Raw genomic sequence first — 27,335 nt, forward strand, 5'->3', positions numbered from 1 at the left:
TGGAAAATTAACATTTAAAATAGGTACTATAAAGTAACAAGGGCTTCAGGAAGGCTTTTGTCCTAACTACTTGGATACAATTGTGCTAGGCTATGTCTTTTTTTTCCAATTAAAGTTGGAACAAAATTATTTGATAAAACAATTCTTTTTTATTTTTTATTTTTTTTTTCTGAAGTAAGGGTTATGTTTTAATAAGACATTGGATTTCAGTGCTTCTGAGGGTTATTCTGGCAAAAGACAGCATTTTCCATATTTACAGTAATTCCATTTCACTTCATCTCACTTCAAATGTCTTTGCAGTATTCTGCTTTATTCTTCCATCCAAGCTTAAAAAACATACTTTGAAAAAGGTTATAAGAAAGTGGCTTTGAAATACAAGCTAAGAGTGTTTTCCAAGATGAACTAGTCACGAATGTTAAGTTCTGAAAATAATTACTGAACAGCTGAGGATTTTTTTTTTGTGATTTTTTTTTAATCTGTATTTTTAATTAAAAAATTATCCACATAAATCAACAGCCACTGATGATGAGATCTTCAACAAAATCTTCCATTCTGTTTAAAAACTCCTGACAAAATGTACATGCTGTGTTTGAAGGCCACCACTCAATCCAAGTGCTGGAGTCCAAAGGGTACTGGAATCTAAAAAGACAACAGAAAACGCACATTTGCTCCTAAGATTTGGAGAGGGAATTGCCTAACAGGAAAAGCATTACGATATGAAATAGATTGGTTTGTGTTCATAATCCTGTTTTAAATTTACACATCTGAAAACACACTGGGTTACCATTGGTCAACTGATACTTTAAAAATAAATTATATATTACATGAGAATTATTACATACAAACACTTGCCACTTGACAACATACTTTAAGATTAGCACATTCTGATGTTAAATTACTTACCTGAAACTGTAACCAATGCTTATCTTTAGGGCTTCTTTGCCCATGATCAAATACTGCTCTCCTGGGCTCAGTTCAACATCAGTACAGGTCTTCTTTTTAACAAAGGTAATTTCATTATTTTTTTCAGCGAAAGCATGCCCTGAATATGTCAAGAATTAGAAAATTTCACAAAGAGAATTTTTAGTTACATGTGCATGAAACAGAAAACACTAACATGTTCTACAGCACAGTGTACTCAAGTGAGCCATTTGACACTTGTTATAAAACAAGAAAATTTGATAATATAAAACATGTTTCCTGCAGAAGATTTTTTAAATTAAATGGAATGTTAAATATATCTAAACAACTCACAACTGTATTAATTGATTGTGGAATATGTTCAACTTGTTTTGTCACACAAGAGATGTTTAACTGATTACAGTTTAGGTTTGTTAACAACAGCTATAATAGAGAAAAGCTGTTTAAAAACATTATACAGTGCCTTTCTTAGGGCATAAAAGAATGCTCAAAGGCTGTATTTGAGAGTAAGGTTTTCTACTTTCATGAAATGACTAGATTTGATTCTTGTTTTTTGTCAACTGCTTCATTGGTCTCAACAAGACAGATATTGCTCTAAGTGAAATAGTTAAATGGATTAAAAATAGGACACACACCTCTTTTATAGAGATCTAGAATAGTTGCAGAATACTTTACAAAATGACCTTCTTCACGACGAGACAAGATGTTCACTTTATAAACTGCAAAACAACACATAACAAAGTTTTTGTTATTCCTTTTTTTTTTTTTTTTTTTCCTGCAATATATTCTAAATGCCTTACAGATGCTCAGGTAGAGAATATAATGTACCTTAACTTCTGGGAAAATCATGGCTACAGCTATACACTGTATGGTTCTCATCTGATGGCCTGCAACTTCCCCTGACCTCAAAGCTACACAGAATCATAGAATCATATAGATGGGAAAAAACCTTCAAGACCATTAAGTCCAACTGTCAGCCAGACCTAACAAGTTCCATTACTAAACCATGTTCCTTAGTGTCAAATCCATGTCTCTTCAATACTTCCAGGGACGGGGACTCTACCACTTCCATAGGCAGTCCATTCCAGTGCTTGACCACCCTCTCTGTGAATAAATTCTACCTAATATCCAATCTAAACCTCCCCTGGTGCAACAGGAGACTGCTTCCTCGTGTACTATGACTTGTTACCTGAGAAAAGAAACTGACATCCTTCTTGCTGCAACAGCCTTGTTGCTCTTCTCTGCACAAGTTTGACCAATTCAATATCCTTCTCCTAGAGAGGGGCCCAAAACTGAACACAGTATTCAAGATGCAGTCTCACTGGTGCTACGCAAAAGGGGACAATAGCTTCCCTAATCCTGCTGGCCACACTATTTCTGCTGGCTTACATTCAGTTGGTTGTTGACTAGCACCCCCAGGTCCTTTTCTGCTGGGCAACTTTCCAGCCACTCTTCCCCAAACCTATGCCACTGCACCAGGTTGTTTTGCTCCAAGAGCAGGAATCCAGAACTTAGCTTTTTTTAATGTCATGCATCTGGACTTGGCCCATCAATCTACATGATCATGTTAGAATGACACCAAGAGAAAAAACAGCAGAATTCATCAGACCAGGTTTCCTGGGGCAATAAGCCTTGTTACATGAGTTTTGTTCAGCAAAGGGTATGGGCAGAACTTACTCGTCTCTGCTCTGACATGTTACCTTCAAACAGTGTATGCCTGCTGAATTTTGATCATTAAAGATCTAATTGGAACAAAATGTTCTGCAGCAGTAGTAAAGAAGTGACTGAGTAAGAGCATGAGAAATAGGTAAAGACAATTCAAATACTACCATATGCAATATCATTCTGGCATGCAGCTTCTCTCCTGATATCAGCAGTTATTGACTGATCCAGTCTTTCTTGTATTCTACTACACTCAGCTACATTGAGAGGAGAAAAAAAAACAAAACAGCATTAGGACAATGTCATTGCATGTCTTCAGATAAAACACGATGGATCTCTACCTGCTCGAATAATCTGCTGTAACTGAAAAACAGTGTAATTATGGGAGTGCATGGTGGAATAATGAATGCTGAAAAAGGAAAAAGTATCCTTACTTGCCTGAACTTAATCCAGTTGGACAACCATGATTATAGTGCACACATTTATTTATTTTTTTTAATGTACAATTTTAGAGGACAACAGCTGTGTTCTTACAAGGATTTTTCCTTGTGTTAATATGTTTTTGTCCAAAGCATTAAACTGCATTTTCCCACCAAATGAAATGGCAAAATATCTTAAAAAAAATTTACCTTCCATGCACTTGCATTCATTTCCTTCACACAACCTCACAAGTTTTTCATCTCCATATGGGTTATAAAATATAGTGCATCTTTTATCTAGAAGATACAAAAAATTGTAATAAATAAATATAGAAAATTCAAGTCAGCACTGAAACTTTGTGAGTCAGAAGTTACCTGAGCTTAAAGTAACAAGGATTATAAAGCTGTGGCAGAAGGAAAAATGTAGTCTTCAAGAAGGAATAAACATTTGAAAAGAACACACATGAATTTGAAGACATGGAATACATACCTGGTGCATGATACTCATATACAGTGAATGTAGCAGGATTTCGCATTCCAACATGGAAAAGCTCACTTATTCGGAACCCAACACAGAGGAAACTATCAGCTGGAACCTATTGGAAAGACACATGAATTAAGGAGTTCTATAAAGGAAACAGTGATTCCAAAGAGTTAAAGTTGTTCTTAAAGTTATGAAAGGGGTAACATACAGAGTCTATCTGAATAACAACATGCCCATCTATTATCTCATAATCAGCTATCAATTGATCCACTCCACTTGCAAGCTGTAGGGAACAAAAAAAACAGAGAAAAAAATTATGCAACAGTTAAAGATTTTTGGATGATCATGAAGGTTTACTTATCACTAGCTTTTACATAATTCTGAGATTCAAAAAACTTATTTCAGTGTTGCTTCTTATAATGTTTAAACTATTTTTATTTTTTAAGGAAATTATCCTTTTTATCTTCATTGCATGAAAATAACAAAGAATTGCAAAGCTAATTATCCTTAAAGGGATACTTGAGTCCACATTTAGTATCCTATTTAAATCCTGTAAGTATAAGTATAACTCGGGTTGCCTTAAACTGATATTGACATGTTGAACAACAATTACAATTGAACAGTAAATATCATAGTTCTGTCAAAAAAGAGCAACACTTCAGTAAAAGAAATAAAGTTTTTCTAATTCTTACAGTATTTAAGTCTTCTATATTTGCTTCCAATCCACTAACCAAACCTATGTCCATCACAGCATGAGCAGACCCTGACTGTGGCTCTCTCTTGCTGGGCTTGTACCTAAAACAGATTAAAAATAAAATTAGTTAAACATAACTGAAACAGAAAGTAAACTTCAATGTGTAATCCCAGAAAATCATGAGGAAAATTCTACCAACATTTAGAACATCATAATGAAGCAAAATATTCCAGATGAATCATTTCAGATTTTTGTCAATATCATGGATATGAACTTTTCTTAATACTTATGTTCTCGAAGAACCCAGATGTAAATCAACAAAAAATACTCTCCCAAAAAAGTAACGATCTTAATCTCCAATTCTGTTTACACACATGCATAAAAGGGAAGAAAAATGAAGAAAACAAGATCAGAAAGACCAGATGCAATTATTAATAAGGGAGGACTAGCAAATAAAAACATTTCAATCTCTTAAAAAAATAAAAGAAATTGAATATAATGATAATGTATAAGTGAATATAATGCTAATGTCAGCTAATGTAATATTAAAACAATAACTAAGAAAAAATGTAAGACCAAAAAGTCTTTGTAACATTCTTAGAGTACTGTCATTATGCATCTGTAGAGCCACAGTGCATTTCGTTTGCAGTGCTCCAATTCCTTAATACATCAGCTGGGAATTCCACCTTTGTAAGTAGGAGTGTTGAAACTTAGGAAACTGAGGACATTTAGAACCAGCATTAAGTTTAAATGAAACCTTTAAAAGTAAAAGCTTGTTATTATTTCCACAGTAATTGAGACAAACTACCCAAGTAAAACCCCACCAGCTGTACTTACTTTGCACAAGCCTCTATGCGCCCAAGTGGCCCACCATCTTCTATTCTGTAACCTTTTCATATCAAGTAGAGTCAAATAAGTGATCTTAAAACTCCTCAGGAACAGCAACCCCAAAATTCTTGTAAAGCGTTTTCATAATTGAAAGAGAATTTTTAAAATAATTTTGGTAGCAATTTTTCCTAGGAACTCATTATGTACATGTAGCTACAAACAACACCAAAGTCTTTTATAATTCAGGTGAAATGTCAGCTCTAATGCTTAGTATTATTTATCACACACTTATGTTATTAAAACTACTTCATGGCATAAGCTCAAAATGCGTTTGTACACCCTGCTGTAACTGGACTACAACTTTCAGTACTTTGTAGAACTTACCTTCTAAGAACTTTTTCTTACCTTGTAGAACCCCAAACCACCCTCCTAGTCCTACTATATTTCTTTCTTCTGCTAGAATTTTGTATTCCTCACTGCCCCAATTGTAATAACACTTCCATAAATGAGTAAAAATGCAACTAACAGAAATACATTAAAGATTAATTCTATTCACAAAAAGACAATAGTTTCAAGAAGGGCTAAGAAGGCTTCTAGCAATTTCTTTTCCAGTTTTGCATTCCACTGAAAAAAAGTAAGATTTTTTTAGTTTCATTCTTAATAAAAAGCACATTGTTAAATAAGCTTTCCTTTTTTTTTTTTTTTTTTTTTTTCCCCTGCAGTGATCCGGGTACTAATATTTAAAACCAGATTAACCCTTTACCATCATCTCGCTTTGGAACAATCTTCAATTCAAAGTTACATGACTCTTCAGAAGTACCGATTAGGTTGTATACTGTCCTCACCTACAAACATACAAATAAATTAGACAAAATAAAAGCAGTAAACAATCCTCAAATATGGCAAAAAAAAAAAAAAAAAAGTGAAAATTCAGAATTTGGAGTTAGAGGAATACAATACAAGTAAAAACAAACAGCATGCTTAGCATGCATAGTTTTGATAAGACATAAAATTCTTGAGCAAAACTACACCACTCTTGCTGATTGTATTTCAAAGACTGAAAATTATCCTGATTATTTTTATGAACATAGACACTACTACATTAGAATATTTACATTTTAGAATACCTGTGTATACCTATACATTTTTGGAATACCTTATGAAAAAATCACTTTCTTTTTCAATGTTCACATTAACAAACCAGAGACACTATTAAAAAAAAAAAAAAAAAAGGTTCTATACTTACATTTACTGTAGCTATGCCAGTGCTGCTGCCAGTGCTTACATATATGTCGTCTTCCAAAGGTACCTAAAGGATTGATGTTAAATATAAATAGTTATAAGGTAATAAGAAAAATAATAATGACTATGCTAACAAGAACGTAATTCAGATCTGATCTACTTGTCTTTCCTATGTCTTAAATACAATTAAGGCTACAAACAGCTTCTACAAAAAAATCATAGAAACAAGCAGAAATGCTAAATTTAAATGAATTACATATTAAAAAATGATTAAATGTAGCAGATAAGCAAATTTCTTAAACATTTGCTATGTCATTTTAATACAATTTTATTAAAAGAAAAAGCTAGTTTAGTACAGATTTCAAAAGTTAAAGAACTATTTAACAGGTTACTGGGAATTTTGCTTTAACTTTTCAAAAGAGAAGCCATTCACTCACTGTCAAAGTTCTTCCCACAAAATTTTCTTCTGTCAGTTTAAATAGATGAAGATCTCCATAATTTTTGTATGCTACCTTAACACTCATGTCCAAATTAAGCCGTTTGACAAGAAGGGAATATTCAGTCAAGGCCTCAAGAGCATTAATAGTGTCCTGTCAGAAATCAATTATAAAGATTTACTTTCTAAAATTAAAAAGTAAACATTGTTTACAAAGTAATTCATTTTCTGCTACCTAAATGGGATGACACATAACAGTAACCATTACCAGATAAACAGCTTAGCAGCATCTCAGCAATACACTTAACACACTTGTAAGATATTTACCAGCTTGCAAATTTCTATTTATAATGCATTTCTGAAAAAGAAGTCATAATTCCCAGAAAGAAAGAAAATCATAGTATCAGAGCAATTTGATACTAGTACCACAGAAAGGATGCTGAAATTGTCAAAGGTGTCATCTAATGATATTACCCTCATAAGGCTTCTTAGATTTTGGTATTTGAGGAATGGGAACAAAGTATTTTAAAGCTCACCTGAGTTGAATAAAATCCTCCACCATACCTTTGCTCTTCAGACAACCATTTGATGATTGGATTAGCATAGTTCTTGTCCCCTCTTAGCAGTGCAGTAAGCAATGCATATGCTGTAGTTTCAACCATTTGTGCGGTAACAGAATTGGGAGCGGGGTGGTCTGATATTTTTAAACTATCTTTCCAAAAACGATAAATAGGAGGCTCGCCTACAAAAATACAAAAGCCAGGTTTCAGGTTGCCTACTCAGGCCAAAGAGAAAAGGAGGAATTCTCTCTACATTTAACAGGAGATGAAGATATGCTTTTATGTTTATAAATCTGACATTTATTCTAGAAACTGATGATAAACAGACCCGATGCAAAGCATCTGAATCACATCCAAATAATTACTCGTCCTGAACAGTGACAGAGTGGCCACATAAATAGAATACTGACTTTTTTCTTTTTTTTTAATGTCAATTTCTACATGCAGGGCAAAACTTTTCTATTCTAGGAGAACAGACTGAGTCTCTTGCCTTTAACAAAAAGCACTAAAAATAAACAGCATTTGTGAGAGATTACAAAGTCCCTCATCAGCCAGTGAGAAATTAAGAGGAAACCCCCTCAAAAGCAAAAGTGAGGGTGCTGGCAGATACTGTGAGAAACTCCAGTCTGAGGTAAAGAAGAATGTAGTCACATCACAAGGATGAGCAGGCAGACAAAAGTAACCCCCTATGGACACTTGCATAAAAAAGAAAGCAGACAGAACAAACATTGTGATACGCTGAGGAATGACAAATGTCTAAACAACTTGCACACTGCTTATGAAATTGCACTGCTGAAAAGCCAAAAGCAGGAAAAAACCTTGCAAAAATACTAGGTAACACAAGACCAAAAATTCATATATGCCAGAGTAAGCACCATTGAAAATCATGATCCAAGTAGAAGCCCATTAGAGACTTTTTTTAAAAAGGAAAGAACAATCCACCTGAGAAACAACTACAATACATACTTTGAGAGAACTTAATAAGCAATACCTATGACAGATGCCTCCTTCTTCAGCGCAGAGAACAACAATCGTGCAGACTGATGGTTCAAATCCACAAGAGCTAACGCATATGAAATTATTGCCATAGTAAAGGGGCTTTGTGCAGACTCTGCATTTTTCATTAAATAATCTCCTGCCTTATTTTTAGCATCATGGATTTTCTGAAAAGATGAACAGACTACAGCTTAGTAATAGACATATTTTTAAAGAAACACAAAAAAGATAATATAGAGATATATAGTATTTTCTACAATATATCTTAAAACAAACTGATCCATAAATTTGTTGTTCTTTTACTGATTTTGAAAGCAACTAAATCTAAAAAAAAAAAAAGTGTTGATTTCTTTGAACAAATGTTAAAGAAGATGCAAGAAATTAGAATCCCAGCATACGACTGCTGGCAGAAATAAAAACAGTATTTACCTGAGTAGGACATATCTTCATTGACTTTTCAATTCCGATAATAGAAAATGCTGTGAGATACAAAGATTTTTCTTTAGCTTCTCTAGGTAATGTACCCTATAAAATCAAATATAATCACATAAATAAATGGAAATAAGAGTTAATTTAGATAAATATAACTTTTTACAGTTTATGCGAGGAAACAAGTAGAAATTCTGGTAAGAAATAATAATTTGGTCTTACCTGAATATACATCAACTCTTTTGAATGCAATAGGTTATTGAAAAAAAAAAAGAAAAAAAAAAAAAGACCAAAATATAAAAAGTTACTACAAAGCTGGGCTATTAAATTGTAAAAATCAACCTACACTTTTTTTCTTTCTAAATATTAAGGAGTGTCACACCGCTACTTTTACTGGCAAGACAGAAAAGTTTTAATACTGTGCTTTCTTTAAATGAGTTCAGAAAGAGGCAAATTTAGCAAAATTGTTTTGACTAGATTTTCTGGTTGAAATGCAGCCGTAAATATCTTGCACCTCCTGCGTCTTTATCTTTTATTGTACGTACACACACAAAATGTTTGGTTTTCATACCTGTAGTTTCACTGGTTGATAATCTGAAAATTCAGTGAATGACCCATCTGGCATTTGACAGTTATCAATCAACCACAGAAGTGAATTACAAACAGAAATTTGATCAAGATCTATATATTGATTAACTTGTCCAAGAATTCTTAAAGCAAAAGCTGTCAACCTGCCAAAGAAATCAAACAGATTATATTTGTTTGATTATTAGATACTATCACATTGTTAGAGATTAGAAAAATCTGCATTATTTATGTTTTAGGTATGCTATCCACTCACACAGTTCAAAGAATATAGCAAATGAATTTTAATTTTTAACAAACGGGCAATAATTAGCCATAAATAATTTTATAACTAGGACCAAATCCCATGGCTCAGAATATAAACTCATTACTCTATACATGTCCAAAATATTTTTTTCTTTCATCAGAACTTAAGGAAGCATCTTACTTCTTTCTTTCTATAAGCCAGTTGCATTTGCTGTCATGAAAGGAAAGACAGTGACTATGTATTTTGCCTAATTCGCAATGGTAGACTCTATTTTCCATAGACAGTATTACCCCCTTTTGTTTGATATCTTTTAAGTATCATATTTCTGTGAATAAGGGGTATCACCTTTTTTCCTTTGCCCCTCCCTGTACCTAGCTTTCCTTCTTCAGACTTGGAGTGCAACCTTTGCTTGAGCAGGAAACCAAGCTCTACATAGTCTTTTGGTAAAATTCCAAGCCCAAAGAAGAGTTAGAAACTATCTCAGGTATGTCAGGTATGTATGGACCCCGAGGTCCAACTTGCTTGTAATGGTGTGAACTACGGACACACAAAAAATATATATCACAAGAAAACAAGAAATGAAAAGATAGTATTCAGAGCTATAAGCATCATTTAAATCTACCATTAAGCTCACTTGTCCTATATGAAAGCAAAGGGCTGAATGAAGCTTTTCCCGTTCATACTAATCAAAAGATTTTTTTAACTTACCATGTGCTAGCTTGCCCATTCTTCCACATGCTATATGAGAAGTCAGCATTTCTGAATGACAAAACACTTACAATTCCTAAGGGAATATTAGGGAGAAAGAAAGTTATGAGAAGAGATTTATATTAAAATTGTGTTTGCTTACTCAGATACACAATCTTTCTTATTCAGCAAAATTTATGCACTTCTACAGCTCTGAAGCAAGAGAAACAGCTTTATTTTTCTACCTTCTTTCATCTTCCTCCTCATTTCAGTTCTGGAAGTTAAGGTTTTGGAACCCAGTATTTGCCAGTTATCTGATGCTTCCAAGTAGTGAAACACATAAAAAAGAGGGGCAATACTCATGAGCTCTGCCTCTGCGCTGCCCTTTGGAAGACTAGTAAGAATACTAAGACCACTAGGATTAAGGACTGTGGCAATCACTTCACCCATAAGATGTCCTGTGGAAATTAAAAAAAAATAGAAAATTAAAAGAATGATAATGGAAGTGAATCCAAGGGCAGAATCTGATACTTATACATGTAAGCAATTATTCTATATGAGGTATTTAAAATTTTACATAAAAAGGTGATCTACAAAGACTTTACTGAAAAGAAGAAGCTAGGAATAAACTCAGGCAAATGTAAACAAAGGACGTAACACAGAACAAAAATACACAGAACATATATAGAGACACTACATATGTACTAAGAGTAATAGACTAAAATCTTTAGTTCAATTTACCTTTTACACTGACACTTCTATCAATTTTTGTTTTAGGGACCAGATTTAGTGGTATTTTATAACGAAATTCTTGGCGTCTCTTGACTGCACCTATAATTGAAAAGGTTCAATATTGAATATATAATATACTGCAAAATCTAATTCAATAGAGGATTTAGATGTAATAGACATTTAAAGATTTCAACTATTGAGAAGTCAGCAACAACAACAAAAGAAACAACATGAAAACTACAACTATCCCCAAATGTACATACAAAAAATATTGACTGTTGAAAAATTACAGATGCAAACACATTAATCTTTCTTTTGACATTAGTGTTAAGAGAAGATCTAATCTTGACCTAATTTTTCTTTTTTCAGAGTCACCTCTGGTTAAAGGAGAAAATATGCTACTTTCATTACTAAAGCAAATGCTAATCAATTTTCAAGCACACTGAGAAAAGCTTAGTATTATATTATTTTAAAAGATAAAAATGTTACTTTAAGAAAAAAAAACACTTTTTTTTTTTTTTTTGAAAGACTAGCTATTCTGAGATGGATTTGTCAATGAAAGAACAAGAAATCCTTGAAAGTGTCATATGAAGAATATGTCAAGAAGGAAAAGCACCAACTTTTCACATTATGGAAAAACTGATCATCATAACTATGTGAATTAAGAAAATGAAAAAATAAAGAAAGAAGATGAAGGCATATATTCTCATACCATAAACACCCTGTGGATCCAAAGTGAAACCTGCATGAAGTTCTTTTTTAATGCCTTCTGGCTGTAATCATTAAGAGGAAAAAAGTAGAAAATGAAAATATTTTTGTTTAATCACATACATTAGCTGAAGCAACAGTTTAAAACCTTAGTATCTTTGCCATCTACACCCTTCTGTGTAGCTGAGTTTTACTTTTGTAAACCAAAAACATTGTTGTTCTGCATCTATTCTATACCTAAGCTAGTAGTCTATCTCCCAAAATTTTTGAGAAAATTTAACAAAAGGTTTAAATAAAAGCTTTGGAAAGTAAAAAATTACCGAAAAAAGTATCTGTCAATGTAGTATGCTTAAGCACTTGAAAATCTGAACAAAGTGACTTAGAATACAATATCCTTCTTGCTTATTATGTTAAATCTGTATGCATCGTCCTGACAATTTTTATATGCAAAGTTTAAAAATGTACATATGCAAATACTTGGTCATGTATTTTTGCAGTGCATACAGTGAATTCAATGATACTACATGATATCTGTGAGTATGATAACATTAAAATAAATCAATATTTATATATTGATTTCATATATTTTGTACTTCTTGAGACTGAATCGATACGAAATTCAAAAACACTCTAAACATTTTAAATTTTTTTCTTACCATTACGCGTAATGTTTTAACTACAGTTTCACTGTTTCCGTCTGTCAGCAGTGTAAAGTTGATAGTGTGAAGACCTAATTCCAAAGGCAGTATTCTGAACATAAATGGCGATGAAGAACTGCCACCTAGATACTTAAGATTACAACCTTGTATCCTTGCTCCAGTAGTTGCAGAACCTCCGAAAGAACAGATTCCATCTCCAACTGCTATTTTAACACAGAACTGAAAAGTGGAAAGATTTTTAATGTTCACCTCCATGACAGGTACAGCACCAGAGAAATATTAAAGCAATTGAAATACTATACTGAACTTTTTTTTTTTTTTAACCATAATACTTGTTTTCTGTTTACCATGAACAAGTGCTATTAGTGTTACTAACTGTGGAATTACTACTATTTGCATTAGAGACACACTAACAGATGTTCCTTTTCAACATCCTGGAACCAAAAATACCTTTGCATACTTTTCAATAATTCTGTATTTCTGTTTAAATGCATTTCATTAAAAATAGTCCATTTATGTAAAAACTCTAGACAAAGTAATCTGTCATCTCTGGAGCAAGTTATTCTAAAAATCCCATTAGTTACTTGACATTTTATCCTAACATTTGGAATAGAAAAATGGATTTGAACTTCTGTGAGGCAATTTGCTATGTAAGAGCATGACAACACTGTAATCAGAATGGCTGGAAATTAAATGAGTAATGACTGGATTTTATCATTACATAGTTATGCAGAGCATATATAACACCTCTTGAAGGGTTGGAGAAATCTGATACCGCGATGTGTTTATATTAGATACTAGCAGAGGAAATGCTTATTCAGTTTATTTTGTCACTATTTCAACAGAACTCATGAAGGCCACAAATTACCTTAATTGAAGAAGGTCTGTGGTTATAAACTGATCCTTTTAACTCAATTTGTTCTCCTCGCACCACAGAATAAGGAACATAAACATTAAGGAAGATGTCTTTTACAACTTGCACTTCCAATGGTGCAGTAACACATATACCTAAGAAAATCAAACACAAAAACACCCTTCTGATAAACCACATCCTTGCCACCTTTATCGATATCTTACCATTTTTCAAAATGTACTTTGAATTTGTCCAGCTTTTTCAAAAATGACCGGCTCTTGCTTCCTGTTCTTCTCATGTATGTTTTCATTTACAAACTCACTTTCACATACATTTCTTTTGCATACTTGCTGACACAGCAGTCCTTTGGGCTCCAACCCCTTCCCAAAGCTAGAAGCAAACCTTCTGTATGGACTATCGTATCTATCGGAAAATCTGTTTCTCCCTTTCCTCAAGTCCCTAAGCTATTGATAGCTGGACGCTACAGTTGTGCCAAGGAAGAGTCACTGACTATTTGTGATGTTATTCTTCCTTCGTCATTTATCATGGGCCACTGTCAAATACAAGATACTATGTTACACAGACTTTTGTCTTGCCCTGGCATTTTTATGTTCACAGCAAGAAAGGCAATGATTATTGTTCCTTAAACTTTTTTAAACTTTAAACTTTTTTTTTTTTTTTTTTAATTTTGATGTTTTCCTCTTTAACAACCAGAAGATGAACATTAAAGAACATATGTGGCAACTAAAATGAGAGTCTCTACAAAATCCAAACAGAAACGCTATGTAATTGTTTGGCTAAAACCTAGTTAGGTTGCAGTACCTACCTTTATCAGAAATGCCAACACCTTGCACTTCCCAGGTAGTCAGTGAATCAGGCAGAGTGATAGACAGAGACTTTGATCTGCAATTAGAAGTGTTATTCTTTTACATTTAACACATTCATGCATTATTATTAGCCATTTGTTAACAACAGCTAATCAACATAAAAACTATCTGCCCAGAGCAACTCCTGTATCTAAGACAGACTCAGATAGGACAAGAAATGGGAACATACTTAGGGAACAGAGGGGTTTTGTTTGAATAAGCTTGTTTTTATCTGACTTGAAAGAAGCTGGTGTTTAACAAAGTTGAAAGTGAAAGGAAAAGTGATTCAACAATGTGGCACCAGACAGTATATCCTGCATTTAGAACAACATGACAGGAGAAATGTGTTCATATAAAACTGCATTTTAGTACACATCTAGGGTATGACTAGTTACTCAGGTTATGTCAAAATTTTAGCATTACTTTCTATTAAACTGATGAGTAAGTCAAATGTTAGTAATTTCTTTGAGAAAAGTAGTACCTAGAGGAAACTTGGTGAACTTCCCATAACCAGCTTTCAGGAAAATAGCTACGAACTTCTGCCTCATCCAGTTCCAAGATAGCCTCAAAATCTGTAGAAGATGCATAAATCAAGTAAACAAACAAACAAACAAACAAAACCCTTGCCAACAGCCTTCCACCAAAGGCCTGAAAATCATTGTATTTTCCTTTTGTATTACTGTAACTCTATTTGCCTCAAGTTAGTTCTGATACAAGAAAAAATGATACCTGAATAACCTCATCAAAAGTTTATTTATTTATAATAAACTATTTATAAATGTGGATACCTGTCCAACATTCAAACAAACAAACCTGTTAAATAGAGATTATAAGGAGAGAATGGGAGACAGAAGATTTCACACTCCCACTGATCTGTGCTGACGTGTTACCCATTGGCTGTTTTAGGCCTGGGCAAATGATTCCAGTTGAGCATTCAAGTTAGCATTACCTTCACAGGCAACAATATTCCATTTTGCATGGCTGCCTGTTCTAAACATGGATGAATAGAACACAGCTCTCCAGCACAGTCCTAACAGAATAAAGAATCGCTCTCCTACCCCTATTTAGGGGTATACAACCAAGGTATATGGAGACTACAGTATCTGCTCAAATAACCCTCTCAGGTAATTGGAGAGAGTTACTAGATTAACAAAGCTATGACCTCTGTATTTATCCAGAATCTATTAAAAATATCCACACAACAGTCAAAGTTCTTGTACTTACGCATTCTTGCCAATATTAGCAGCTTATTAGGCTCTTCTTCCCGCAGTCTGTTGGCAAATTCACAGCAATCCCTGAATGCTGAAATGCACTTTTCATTACTCCGAATTCGCCGAGCTCTATCACTGCAAGTCTCACTCACTGGATATGCTTTTACACCAGCCATACAGCAGTTTTTAATTGCTGGATGTTTATATTTGGATGCTGAAATAATAACAACAACAAAAATCCCTTCCTTGAGATGATGTTTTTATTTTCAAACGCATTTTAACTTGTATACTAAATGTGTTTTTAAAACTTGCAAAATTTCAATGAAGGTATAGATTCAAGATTGAGCATAAACATGTAAATGTTTAAATGTTAGAGACACACACTTTATACTACAATACTGAATTTAAAATATAAATTAGAGGCGTTTTATTACACTAAGATCTAACGGACAGAAGGTCTTCTGTCAGGCTTGGTCACTGACAGGTGGTCACTTGGAAAGACTACCATATGGTAGTACTGTGAGTTTTCAGAATATGTCCTTTCCGAGTAGGAAAAAGAAATCTTACAGATACGCTATATTTTCAGTGGATACTTAATCTTATAGATTTCAAACTGAGCATATGGATGAGGAGCTTTATAAATGGGGTCCTCTAAATTATCATATTCCATATTTGTGCATCTCTCTACTACATGAAGTGGATAACAACAATCAAAAGTACTATGCAAACCCTCAGATTCTCGATTTCTAATAGACATGACCTTTTCCATAATTATATATTTTAAAATATTTTTTTTATCACCTTCCTTGTGTATTCGCTCCTCAAAGTCAGACCGTTTGGTTCTTACAATTTCATTGCAAGTTTCATCTGTTAAAAATAAAAACAAACACAAAAACTATGAAAGACAGGAGTTTCTTGGTCATAACACAGCCCACTTCAATCCAAAAAATTACATTCCAGATTTGGTAGAGATATAATATCTATTATATGAATTACAAAAAATAAAAAATAAAAAAAAATAAAAAAAAATCTATAATTTAAATTACAGAAAATGACACACAAACTACAATGCTTTCCTCCCTCAAAATTGTATTTCTTAGTATATGCATGCCCTACTAATTTTATTAGGTTCCAATATAATAACTGTGAGTCACAATAGAAAACTTCAAAAGAGAAAGTCCACAGTTTCACGTTTAAAACTAAGAAATATACCTGCTTCATTTGAATCATCAGCATTTGCATTAGTTAAAAATGTAAGCCCAGCCATTCGGAATACGTCAACGTTATTCCGTCCTCCTCCAGCACCACATCCAAGGTCACTCTTTTCCAAATCTTGCATTACCTGAGGAATAAGCATATCATCAGCTAACTAAAAGGTGGGGAATATCATATATATCATATGACAGATAAGAGAATTATACATGCAGAAAGGCCTCTTTAGTCTAGAAGATGTCTTCACAATACACTGAAGAGTACCATTTCACGATATTTGAACTAATTCAAGCACCAGAACCAACACAATCATGCTCTTGTAGCACGTCTGAGCTAACAAGTTACTCAGAACAGAGGCAGAACGCTTCACTAACATTTGTAACAGTTCTGATACTCCATCTAGCTTGTTGAAAACCAAATGAAGTATTTTTACCCAGCATTCAACAGTACTAGAAAACAGATCAAATAATTCAAGGTTGGTGCAAAAGTATTCTCCTGTTCATCTTCTACCTATCTTGTATCTAACTGTTCTGAGGTATTAAAGAACTGCCATGTTTTATCACAGGAATGGAATTATCTCAGTGACAGATGATACGCATGTTTACTTACATACACACATATCTAGAATTCTATAAGGATTGAAAACCTCTATAATCCAACGAACATAATAGCATCTGCCATATTATTCTAACAGTATGCCCTAAAAAAACAGAACCTAAAAAGATTTTAGGAAGAATAAGGGAGAATGTAGTCTCTATGCCTCTCAGACCACAGAGCTCTCTCACATTGCAGCCTATTTTTGTCCAAGTCTGAAGATTTCTGTTGAGACACTTCAGATTGGGCTTTAAAACCACCATTTATTTTTACTGGAAATCAAAACATAGTAAATGAATTATTTTTATAATTTAGAACCCACGCATTTTATTTTGTGTTGAATTGCTCTTCTGTGTACTTTCAAGTTTATTGAAGGCAAAAACTGTAACAGCGATCTGAGTGTGAATCTGAAACAAACAGCAACTTATTTTTCTTTTTTGGCTACGACTTAACTTTTTCCATTGCTCTCCTTCCTCTTCCAATAACTCCATATACTGCCTTGTCAATAGATGACAAAGCAACAAAGGAACTGAACTGTGTTTTCATGTAAAGCGATAAGACTTCTGCTGGTCTGTGTGTCTTTTTGCTTGGTAGCACCTTAATCTACAAATCAAAAACAAATGTTAGTTATTTTTTAAGTACATTGATCCAAAATAAATGCATCTGGAGGCGGACACTTTATTATGTTAAGGAACTGTTAAAGAACTTGTGTAATACCAAGTTAAAACCCGACCATAAAATGAACGCACACCCACAAATTTCAGTGACTATTTTACTACTCACATCAAGACTATTCCCACACTTCTGTTCCACGTTCAGCCAGACTGAATCAGCTACTAACTCAGCAGTTTCTTCTCCCATGACGATGTAGTAAACAATAAGACGTGCTGAAGGAACCATTTCTTGGGTTATCTGAAAACTTAGGTGTTCATATTCCAAATCTTTAATTCTTTTCTGAGTTCCAAAGCTTACTATCTTCCCTTTTGACATGATCTATAGTAGAAAGATGATGGAGAATAAAGAAGTCAAATTTTAAATTACATGTCTCACACATGTAAAAGTTACTTTGCATTTAGATATAATCCACCACACACAGAAATGCATTTGGGACTGGTGTGTCTAGTTCGAGGGAGGGTAGCTCCCTCCCTGTAAAAAGAACTGCTGTCTCTGTGCATCTTTGTCTTCCTTAGATGATTCAGCTCCTGAAACACCTCTCAGATTGGCACTACTTCTTAACTCCAGTCTACATTGGGTGAGAATTCAAAACAATACAGCCTTAATATATGATTTAAACATGCGACTGGTAACAAATTATAACTATAGAACGGACACATTTTATAGGCAAAGGCAGAGTACATGTTCTGAACAGTTTTCTGAGCAGCACGCATTCTGTGTTGGTGACAGATCCTGACTGCTGATGTTCTTCATTAAGGATCATATCTCAATTCAAGATTTCATGTGGAAACATCAGTTACTTACCAAATAGCTGTAGTGATGTATTTTATGAATATACCGACTATGTGGATATACATTAATATTGATGAAATCCCCTACTTGAAGTATTTTGTGGTTTGAAGCCCAGTCAATGTATAGATAACTCCGACTTAATGATGAATAAGCTCTTGCCTCATAGGTTTTGGTTGCTTGGTTTTCATCTGAAAGATGTGGATCAACAGTTTTTATCTGTAAAGATAATAACATGTCCAAAAATTTTTGTAGCAAAGGAGGAAACAAAAGCTGCATGTCCTGACTTCTGAATAGTTTAAGTATGAAGTTACACTTCAGAAAATAAACAATCACGGTAATAAAATAAGCCAACTCAAGACCTCCCTGTTTTCTTTAATAAAAAAAAAATATAAATACCAAATCAAATTAAAATGGCGGTATAGAAGCATGTCCATAAAAAAGTAGATCAGAAAAGGTCAATAATCCGTCTTCCTATCTAACAAGAGAATCACTCTCAGAGATTTGTTCTCCCGTAATTCATTCAGATGTTTTATTTAACAACTATTATTAAATAAATATATGACAAATTGGGATATTTTGTTTCAGAATACATGCAAATACAATTTAATATAGAAGTAATGTTTCATTATAGCACTTATGTTTCATAACTGATTGTTGGGAACAATCTCAAAGTTTATAAACTACTAACTTTTAAGAGCAAAGTCTTACCACAGGTGCTGTACACTGGCAAAAGTACAGAATTAAATCTTCTAAGAAATAAGTTAATGGGAGAATTTAACTCACTTGAAACTCCAGTAGCGTGCTATCAGATGGGATATTAATAACAAATAAAGCAGTTCCATCATTGATGCTTGTTTGTCTTCTCCCAGATTCTGAACCCTCTGGTATCAACTCAGTCTCATCCATTTGTTCAGTGAATGATTTTGCAGTGAGAGTTACAGGGATGTTTCCAACAAAGTGATCTACTGTATCTTTCACCTGCACCTATTCATTAGAAGAGATAACATTTCTTATATGAACAACATTTTTCAAGCAGAAAACAAGCTGCTAACCTTCTACAGTAGGAAATGAAAAAAAAAGAGAAAAAAAAGTAAACAGTCAAAGGAAATGAAAAGTGTGTTAAGACCTACAGATATTAACAAAACAGTAAGGCTTCTGCGTTATGGATTTTACGTTGTAACGTGCAACAATACTTCTTTTAACTAACCTTTACGAAAAATGGAAGTCCAGGCTTTACAAAGAGAGGAGTAGCAATCAAGTTCAATTTGTAAGGAGATACAACGTATCTGACTCCAGTATATTCTACTTCACCACTGAGGCCACCTAAAAAATATGCCGCTTTTAATAAGCACATCCTAGGGCACATGCCTTCAAAGGGCAGCACAATCTGTCTCTGATGGTGAAGTCCTTTTACCTAAAAATTAAACACTTAGCACTGTGAAAACAAATAGCAATAAAAAAAAAGTTTAACCCCATTTTTACACTGGTGGACAGGCTGTTCTTTATAAGCTTCTGGCTGAAGGATTGCTGAGTACCAAAGAAAGTCTGATACTAACAAAGTTAGCCGTATAATTTTTTTTTGTTCTGTTTACATTTGCAGATGTGTTTGAAGAAATCACTTGAAAGCAACTTACCCGTAGATTCCATCACTGATGCTGCAATATATAAATATGACCCATCCAATTCTTCTAGACTTTGAAATCCTAAATAACTCACTTCTTTCTTACTGTTAAAACTGATTTCAGCAACACCATTTTCAAGCTGGAAATTAAATAAAAAGTATTCCTTTACAGTCAATAACTTAGAAATAATATATGGTAAACTATGAGTAAATTCTTTTCAGCACGTTTCTGCTCTGTCTGTTTTACGGGAAATCAAAGATGGAGACATTTTAATGTAGAATTTCATGATTAAGAATTCTTTTTTACCTATATAATTATTAGCAATTAATCAACCCATAGTACATGCTATGAAGTCTGCATGCAGACCAAACAAGAGGTAGGTGATTCCTAGATGATCTTTAAGGTCCCTTCCGACCCAAACCATTCTATGATTCTACGAATAACACAGATATATCCCTGCTCATTCAGGGAAAATAATGTCTTTTATCATTCTGCAATGAATAAAACAAAAAGACCTGACTAGGTAAGGGAAGGGGAACTGGTGGAGAACAGTCTCCCCATAATCCATTGATAGAATTTTGATTTGTCTGTCTCCAATCCTGATTTGGTATTATTACATTGATCCTATGTTTGATTTCTTTTTGTTTATTCTATAAATAGATAACAAAAATGTTGTTTCACAGAAACTTCAAATGCAGTTTACTCAAGGAAGCAACTGAATGAGACTGAAGTTCCATTCTGTCTGAGATGCTGCCTCTGAGTTTCATTATAAAGTAATTTTCTATGTCCCCGGTGACAGGATTACAAAGGTAAAGTTGACACTCAATAGCTGTCGATGCAAATGGAGTTGGAAGATATTCTCCCCAACTTAAATGGAATTAGATCAGTCCTGAACTAAGCAATTTAGGCTTGTTTTTTCTTACCCTAGTTACATGCATTGCACGAGGCATCATTCTTTTTCCAGTTCCTTCAATTATTCCAAAACGAAGAAAAACATCAGCACTTGGAAGCCTTTTATTATAAAAATAGCTGAGAATAAAACAATGATAGAAATGTTTTTAAGATTGTAATGGCTGCAACAAAGCATTCATTTTTGAGGAGAGTCATTTCCTAAGCAAGAAATAGAAAACAAATGCCTATGTAGCTTTACAAACACTTCTGTTGAAAAATAATCACTCTGTGAGAATTTTAAAAAGGTTCACCTAGCTCTCTCATGTAGCAGAAATGATTGTGATGATAGGGCTCCTTGAGAAAGAGAAAGCTTCTCAACACAGGACAATCATTCTTAAGGTAAAGATGCGGCACACATCTAGAAATCAAAGCCTAATTTCCTTACCTAGCTTTCACAGCAATCCTGAAGTTCTCAAATTTATCAGAACTAATAAAGTTACGTTCTGGCTGTATGACGATGGAAAAGCTTGGCAGCGCTGAAAAAAATGAGTAGAAAATGAAGCCACTTTGATGCGTTTTTAAACATCAAACCACAGATACTTAGAAATATGTCATCATATATCTTATACTGATATGAGACATTAGCTTGAACTGATATTGCCACTTGGCACTATACTGCATCCCATTGCTGTATTAAGTAGGCCAATGTTACTTCAAGCATTTCTGTGTTTTGTTCCTCTGTGTTGTATAGCTGCCCTACATGAATTTCATGCAAAAGAGGCATGTAAAATGAAGATTCACGTGTACATGAACACCTTACCATATTCCTTAACTTCAAATTTTGCAACAGCAGAGGTTATGAAATCCTTTTTGTACTTGGCTTCAATCTTCCAAATTCCATACCTACAATAACAACAATCGTTATTTTTTAAAATGAAAATTATTGTTAAAAGTGAAAATATTAATAATTAGAAAAGTCAGGCACTGAGTTTTTTGCACGTGTATGATACCTCTTTGAGAAGATTCAGCTACTCTGATATTTTGAATAAAATTACTTGAAACTTATTTTGAAGGATTGATACATATTTGAAAAGAATATACCATTATTTATGTTCTGACTACTGTCAGAATTTTTTGTCATACAGTTACAAAAAGCAGAGACATATTTGGAAGACTGCAAATGTAACTGGAGTCATTAAAGCACTATTTGCTGCCATCTTCCACTTGCCAATTATCACTCCTTAGATTAGACAACTGCCTGTTTGTGGCTCTCCAGCTCTGTTTCAGTGTAGTCAGCAGGATTACTGTGCATCACCTATCTGATTTACCATAACCTGGATGATTTTTTCCTGCAACTAGAAGCACTCAAAAGGCATTTGCTTCATTTCAAATTGCTTAAGCCCACAAAACGTCTGGGTGCAAATCATATTTAACTGCATTTGTCTTCCTGTTTCACCATTCAAAGAAACTTCATAGAATCATACGAAGGCTCGAGTTGGAAGGGACTTTTTAACATCATTTGTTCCAACCCCCCTGCCATGGGCAGGGAACACCTTCACTAGAGCAGGTTGCTTAAGGTCCCATTCAGCTTGACCATGAATGCTTCCAGGGCATCCACAACTTCTCTGGGCAACCTATTCCAGTATCTAACCCATCTTACAATAAAGAATTTCTTCTAATCTAAATCTACTCCCTTTCAGTTTAAAACTGTTACTTCCTATCCTATCACTAGGTGCTGGTAAAGAGCCTCTTCCCATCTTTCTTGTAGGCCAGTTTTATGTATTAGAAGGCTCCTGAGTCCTCCCTTCTCTAGGCTATAACAAACAAACCTCTCTCAGCCTTTCTCCATAGGAGGCGTGCTCCAGCTCTCTGATAATCTTTGTAGCCCTCCACTAAGGTACAGTAAATTTGACAGAAAACATATTTTCAAGTGCCTGCTAAGCATCCTTCTGCCAACTCAGTGTATCTTCAGCACCCTCTCAAGACTAAAGGGAGAACTGTAGAGGCACATATACTGTATGTTGGTGTTACGGGAAAAATATTGTTGTTTTGTATGAGTATATGTATAAAATACACTTTCCTTCATTGAAATCTATATGTTTTTGACAGTATTTCTATTTCTACAATAGAAAATTTAATTGTATTTTATTTTTAAATTGAGCATGACGAACCCACCACCAACTGCTCTCAGTTTTATCACCAGTATTTTCACTTACTGCATCTCCTCACTTTCTCTCATTACAGTGAGGATATTCCATATATTTGGAAATACAGGCAGTGTTATGCTAAAAAAAGAAAAGGCAGTATTATGCTAATAATTCTCAACGATCATTAATTATACCTACTTAGGATTAGGAGGAATTTTGAAGTCAGGAAAAGAAACTATTCCAGTAAAGTCTTTTTCTTCTATGATATCCACTTTTACTCCATCGGGATCCTTTGAAAAATAACAGTAAAGAACCAGCAGTTAGATCAGTCTTACTGAAAGAAAAATCTTCACTTAGGGATTTTAGTGGGACCCTGCCCACAATGTACACCTCTAAGACTTTTTGCCAATTTCATAGCACCAAAATGCAAACGTTTTTAAAAGAAATTCAGGTTCTGAAATTCTGATAAAACATTTTACTGAGTTTCCAACAATTAAAAGTTGTTACTTCACAATACTTAATATTGCTAGGTTACTGTAATAACAAGAACTATTGTTATGGCTAAAAAAAACATAGCACAGGAGCTACTGATTTTTTTTTATATCTTAAAAGAAATAAAGAACAATATGAAAATAATATATTATCAACATTTTCTCACAAATCCTTTCCCTAGATATTAAGGATAAAACACAGTTTTTCTTTTTCCATTCTGTAACAACTTCACATCAAGGACCTAAAAAGATCTAAGTGTGCAGTCTGCTTGAGATCTTTTAAAAGATGTCTGGCTATCTGCAAAAATATTTATCTAACAGTTTTATTATTGCAAAAATATTTATCTGACAATGTTATTATATATCCATTGCAATGCTGATTTACTGTGTAACGAGGTTTATTGCTTTTGTGACCCACAAAATATTAAAATTAAATTCAGTAACAACATACCACAAAAGTTAGGACAGTTTCTCGCCGAGCTGGCTGCAGATCTTCATTGAGAGAGTAAACTCTGACTTTCACTGTAAGAAACAATAGATCTCAAAGTCATACTGTTATCAATATTAAAAAACAAAAACAACCTTTTTCTCTACTAATTTCTTTAGTACTTATAGAATGACTTTGAGCTTTTGTCAGTATGCTATCCAAACAATATTTATTCATGCTAGCAACAACAGATCCAGCACCAACACTTTTTTATCTTTTTTTTTTTGCACTCAAATCACAATGTGAGACTATTTTTTACCATCAAAATACCAATATATCACTTCTGTAGTAAATCAGCTCAACCTACACAAAACCAATGATTCAGTCATCACTATTTCTTGACAATTTTTTAATACATATTCCCTGTACAATTTCTCCACTGTTTGTGCCACAGATTAATCATGTAAGGTGTAGAGGGCAGGGACTCAGAGGAGAGGATACCGGGAGAAATGATTAATTTCTACAGTATGATCAAATATTTCAAAATTTTCTTTTGATGATTAAGAAAATAAATAGTGACTGATGATAACTCACTATGAACAAGAGCTTAAAGTACATTTAAATCCTCATTCCCTGTCAATATCATCAGCTCGTAAAAACTAAGTGAAAACTAAGAGAAATAAACATTATTTACCTGACTGATCGGGAGTATAAACTGGTTTGTCTGTGTGAATAAAAAGAAAGCCATTCTCATAGGAAACAGGAATTTTTTTCAATCTGGTAAAATGTGGGGAAACAGCTTCCAAATACACATACTTGACTGAATCCTCTGTCCTTGCTAAATCTGCTGGTTGAAGCTGGGGGAGATGAGATACTGTTAAAGAATATTAGAGTATTTTTCAAGTATTTTTTCTACAGCATTTCTTGTTGAGAATAAGTTCTGAATAGCAATTAATATTCTGTTGTTAATTATTATTAAACAAAAACATCAACACCCACAGAAAGGGGTTATTCTTGCTTACATCATTGATAACAGTCTGAAATATTAAACTACAAAGAAGTATTTTCAATCTTGTATTTATTTCAAGAACTGAAATAGCAAAGCTAAAACACAAGTTACGAAGTTATAACATTATAATTTACCAGACTTCCATTTATATAAATAGTGAATCTCAGCCACACCAACGTTGCTGTTGTGGTCGATAGTTTGGTGAAATAGCTTGAGTTTCAGTTTCAGTTGCCATTTTGGCTTACTCTGAACACTCATTTGAGGTGTCTTGTCCACACTGAACGCTTCTCCATCCCTTCCTTTTTCTTTTTGGAATGTTATGAAAACAAGATAATGTTTCTAAAATAATATGATCTTATGTTTAGCTTTGACATCACTCCTTTACACTCATTTTATCCAATAGATTTTCAATTTCAGACAAACTAAAATGACATAAACTACACGCAGCAAACTGACAAGTCAGGGCCTGAGGCTTTTCCTCCCAGTTTAAGCAAATGTAAGCTTACCACAATCTTGTTTTTCTAACACTAACGACTAAATGCAACAATAAAAACATGACAATAAAAGTCCAAATTCCTTACAGTTAAAGTTACAGCATCTTGGAATTTGTTGTCTGGAGTTAAAGAAATGCGGCCAGACGAGTAAGAAACAAGCTTATCTGGAAAGCTTCTTAAGGCAACGTTGACTGCAAATTCCTTCTCATATCCAAAAGCTTGAACCACAACTTTCTCAGATGTCCCAACTCGGAAAACCTTTGATGCTGTAAGGACATAGCTGTATACGAAACATGAAATAATCAAAGGGTATTGGAACTATACTTTCATATTTCTTACTTCCGTTTCTAACTCATTTACGTAGACACTGATAAAGCAAATGAGCTAAAGATCAGGTGAAGTTATTCTCATACAGTAGTTAAAAACAGCATAGCCCCAGTTAGAATCATTTTGATGAAAACTGTAATGTAATGTAACCAAATAACAGCTTAGGCAATATTTATGGATTCGATTCTGCAGACACAGAAAAGCATGCCTACTATGACAGGGTATTTATGCAAAAATGATTACTTGTTTTGCCAAATGAACACCTGAAATGGTAATACTTCAAGTAGCATATTTGTATAGTTTTCCCAGCAGCAACGTTCTTATTGAAATGAACGGGCAACTTACAATAAAGACAAATGTGAGTAAATTTTTGCAGGATTACCCTAATTTCCTCATTGCTGTATAAACTGAAGTATGCATTATTCCACAAAACCACAAACCAGGCTTTAATACCTGAACATGTAATATACCTAATGTAAATACATATATGTGAAGTGCTGCTGCACATTCAATATACGTGCACCTTTTTCTGAAATGGTAATAGCACTTAGATCGATTGCTATAAATAAGAGCTTTTATGAAACCCATAGCATAGTATGTCTACAGGCACTATAGAAACAGTATCAAGCGCCAAACTTTACTTAACTTTTTTGCATATTTATCTTTTCGTTATGTCCAGAATTTATGGAACATAACGGACTGATTCTACCTCTTTCTTTGGCAGCAAATTGAGTAATTCCAGGAGCGGCAGTCCTTTTTCTAAGGTTAGTCCACATCCATTAGTAAGAATTTTGCTTGTGAAGACACATCAGCTTGAGTAGTGTCTTCTGCACCAGCTCTACTGAAATCCTGTAACTATTCACTTAAAATTGTGGTCAATTATAAAGTATCATTTCCAGTAAATACTGTATTTGTTTTACTTACGTTTTATCTTGACTAAAAGCTGTTCCAGAAAATAACAAAAGAAAACAAAATATTAAAATAGCCATAGCATCACAAAAAACACACCAACAATGCTAACAAATCTGGATTCAACCCTATCTGGCTTCTGCTGTAGATGAACAGAAATACCACCAATACGTATCACCCACAGTTAATAATTAATTGCAGATCTTGTTTTACTAAAATGTTATTGCCCCTTCCAAATTCTTTAACTCACAAAGAACTTAGGATTTCTTTTTTTTTTTTTTTAATATATTTAAATATATTTTGACATATAGTTTAATATATGTCAATCCTAACATTCTCTCCCTGTTAGACAGCCACAAAAAAAAAAATTAGAGAAAGCAAAACAAAACCATGAAAAATCAGATTCAGCTAGCCCTTCAGAAAATATTTTTTATTTAAATCCATGATATGATTTTAAATTTGCTTCTGAAGAAAAAAGCATTTCAATTATATTGACCAAACTGTCCTGATATTTTTAGATCAGGTT

The 27,335-nt window shown here is 33.7% G+C and overlaps 1 protein-coding gene across 1 annotated transcript; it reads right to left on the reverse strand.

Moving 5' to 3' along the window:
• Positions 1 to 62: 62 nt before the first annotated feature.
• On the reverse strand, positions 63 to 26,936 carry C5 (complement C5). Its single transcript, XM_082775790.1, has 41 exons — positions 26,825 to 26,936; positions 25,661 to 25,853; positions 24,765 to 24,927; positions 24,095 to 24,165; positions 23,351 to 23,442; positions 21,826 to 21,908; positions 21,451 to 21,541; positions 21,038 to 21,143; positions 20,127 to 20,253; positions 19,700 to 19,815; positions 19,276 to 19,476; positions 18,505 to 18,708; positions 17,809 to 18,018; positions 17,479 to 17,628; positions 16,432 to 16,561; positions 16,021 to 16,086; positions 15,233 to 15,433; positions 14,490 to 14,580; positions 13,969 to 14,045; positions 13,158 to 13,297; positions 12,287 to 12,508; positions 11,635 to 11,695; positions 10,932 to 11,021; positions 10,436 to 10,648; positions 10,212 to 10,287; positions 9,243 to 9,402; positions 8,672 to 8,767; positions 8,238 to 8,409; positions 7,223 to 7,428; positions 6,688 to 6,840; positions 6,255 to 6,317; positions 5,772 to 5,853; positions 5,018 to 5,069; positions 4,179 to 4,281; positions 3,695 to 3,769; positions 3,493 to 3,598; positions 3,213 to 3,299; positions 2,751 to 2,840; positions 1,557 to 1,640; positions 904 to 1,042; positions 63 to 639 (listed from the first exon to the last, which is right to left on the reverse strand). The coding sequence occupies exons 1-41, from the start codon at positions 26,887 to 26,889 to the stop codon at positions 510 to 512; spliced, it is 5,037 nt and encodes a 1,678-aa protein (XP_082631916.1). The 5' UTR covers positions 26,890 to 26,936; the 3' UTR covers positions 63 to 509.
• Between the last annotated feature and the right edge of the window lie 399 nt (positions 26,937 to 27,335).

The sequence above is a fragment of the Aythya marila genome (genome assembly GCF_965140915.1).
Source record: "Aythya marila genome assembly, chromosome: 19".
In the NCBI taxonomy this organism is placed as follows: Eukaryota; Metazoa; Chordata; class Aves; order Anseriformes; family Anatidae; genus Aythya; species Aythya marila.

Excerpts from the sequence above, each read along its gene's own strand:
- C5 (XM_082775790.1), bottom strand. The coding sequence starts at position 26,889 with ATGGCTATTTTAATATTTTGTTTTCTTTTGTTATTTTCTGGAACAGCT. Across the intron at positions 21,542-21,825 it reads ATTTGAAGTTAAGGAATATG|CGCTGCCAAGCTTTTCCATC; the intron begins GTAAGGTGTTCA and ends CATTTTTTTCAG. Across the intron at positions 21,144-21,450 it reads AGGATTGCTGTGAAAGCTAG|CTATTTTTATAATAAAAGGC; the intron begins GTAAGGAAATTA and ends TTTTATTCTCAG.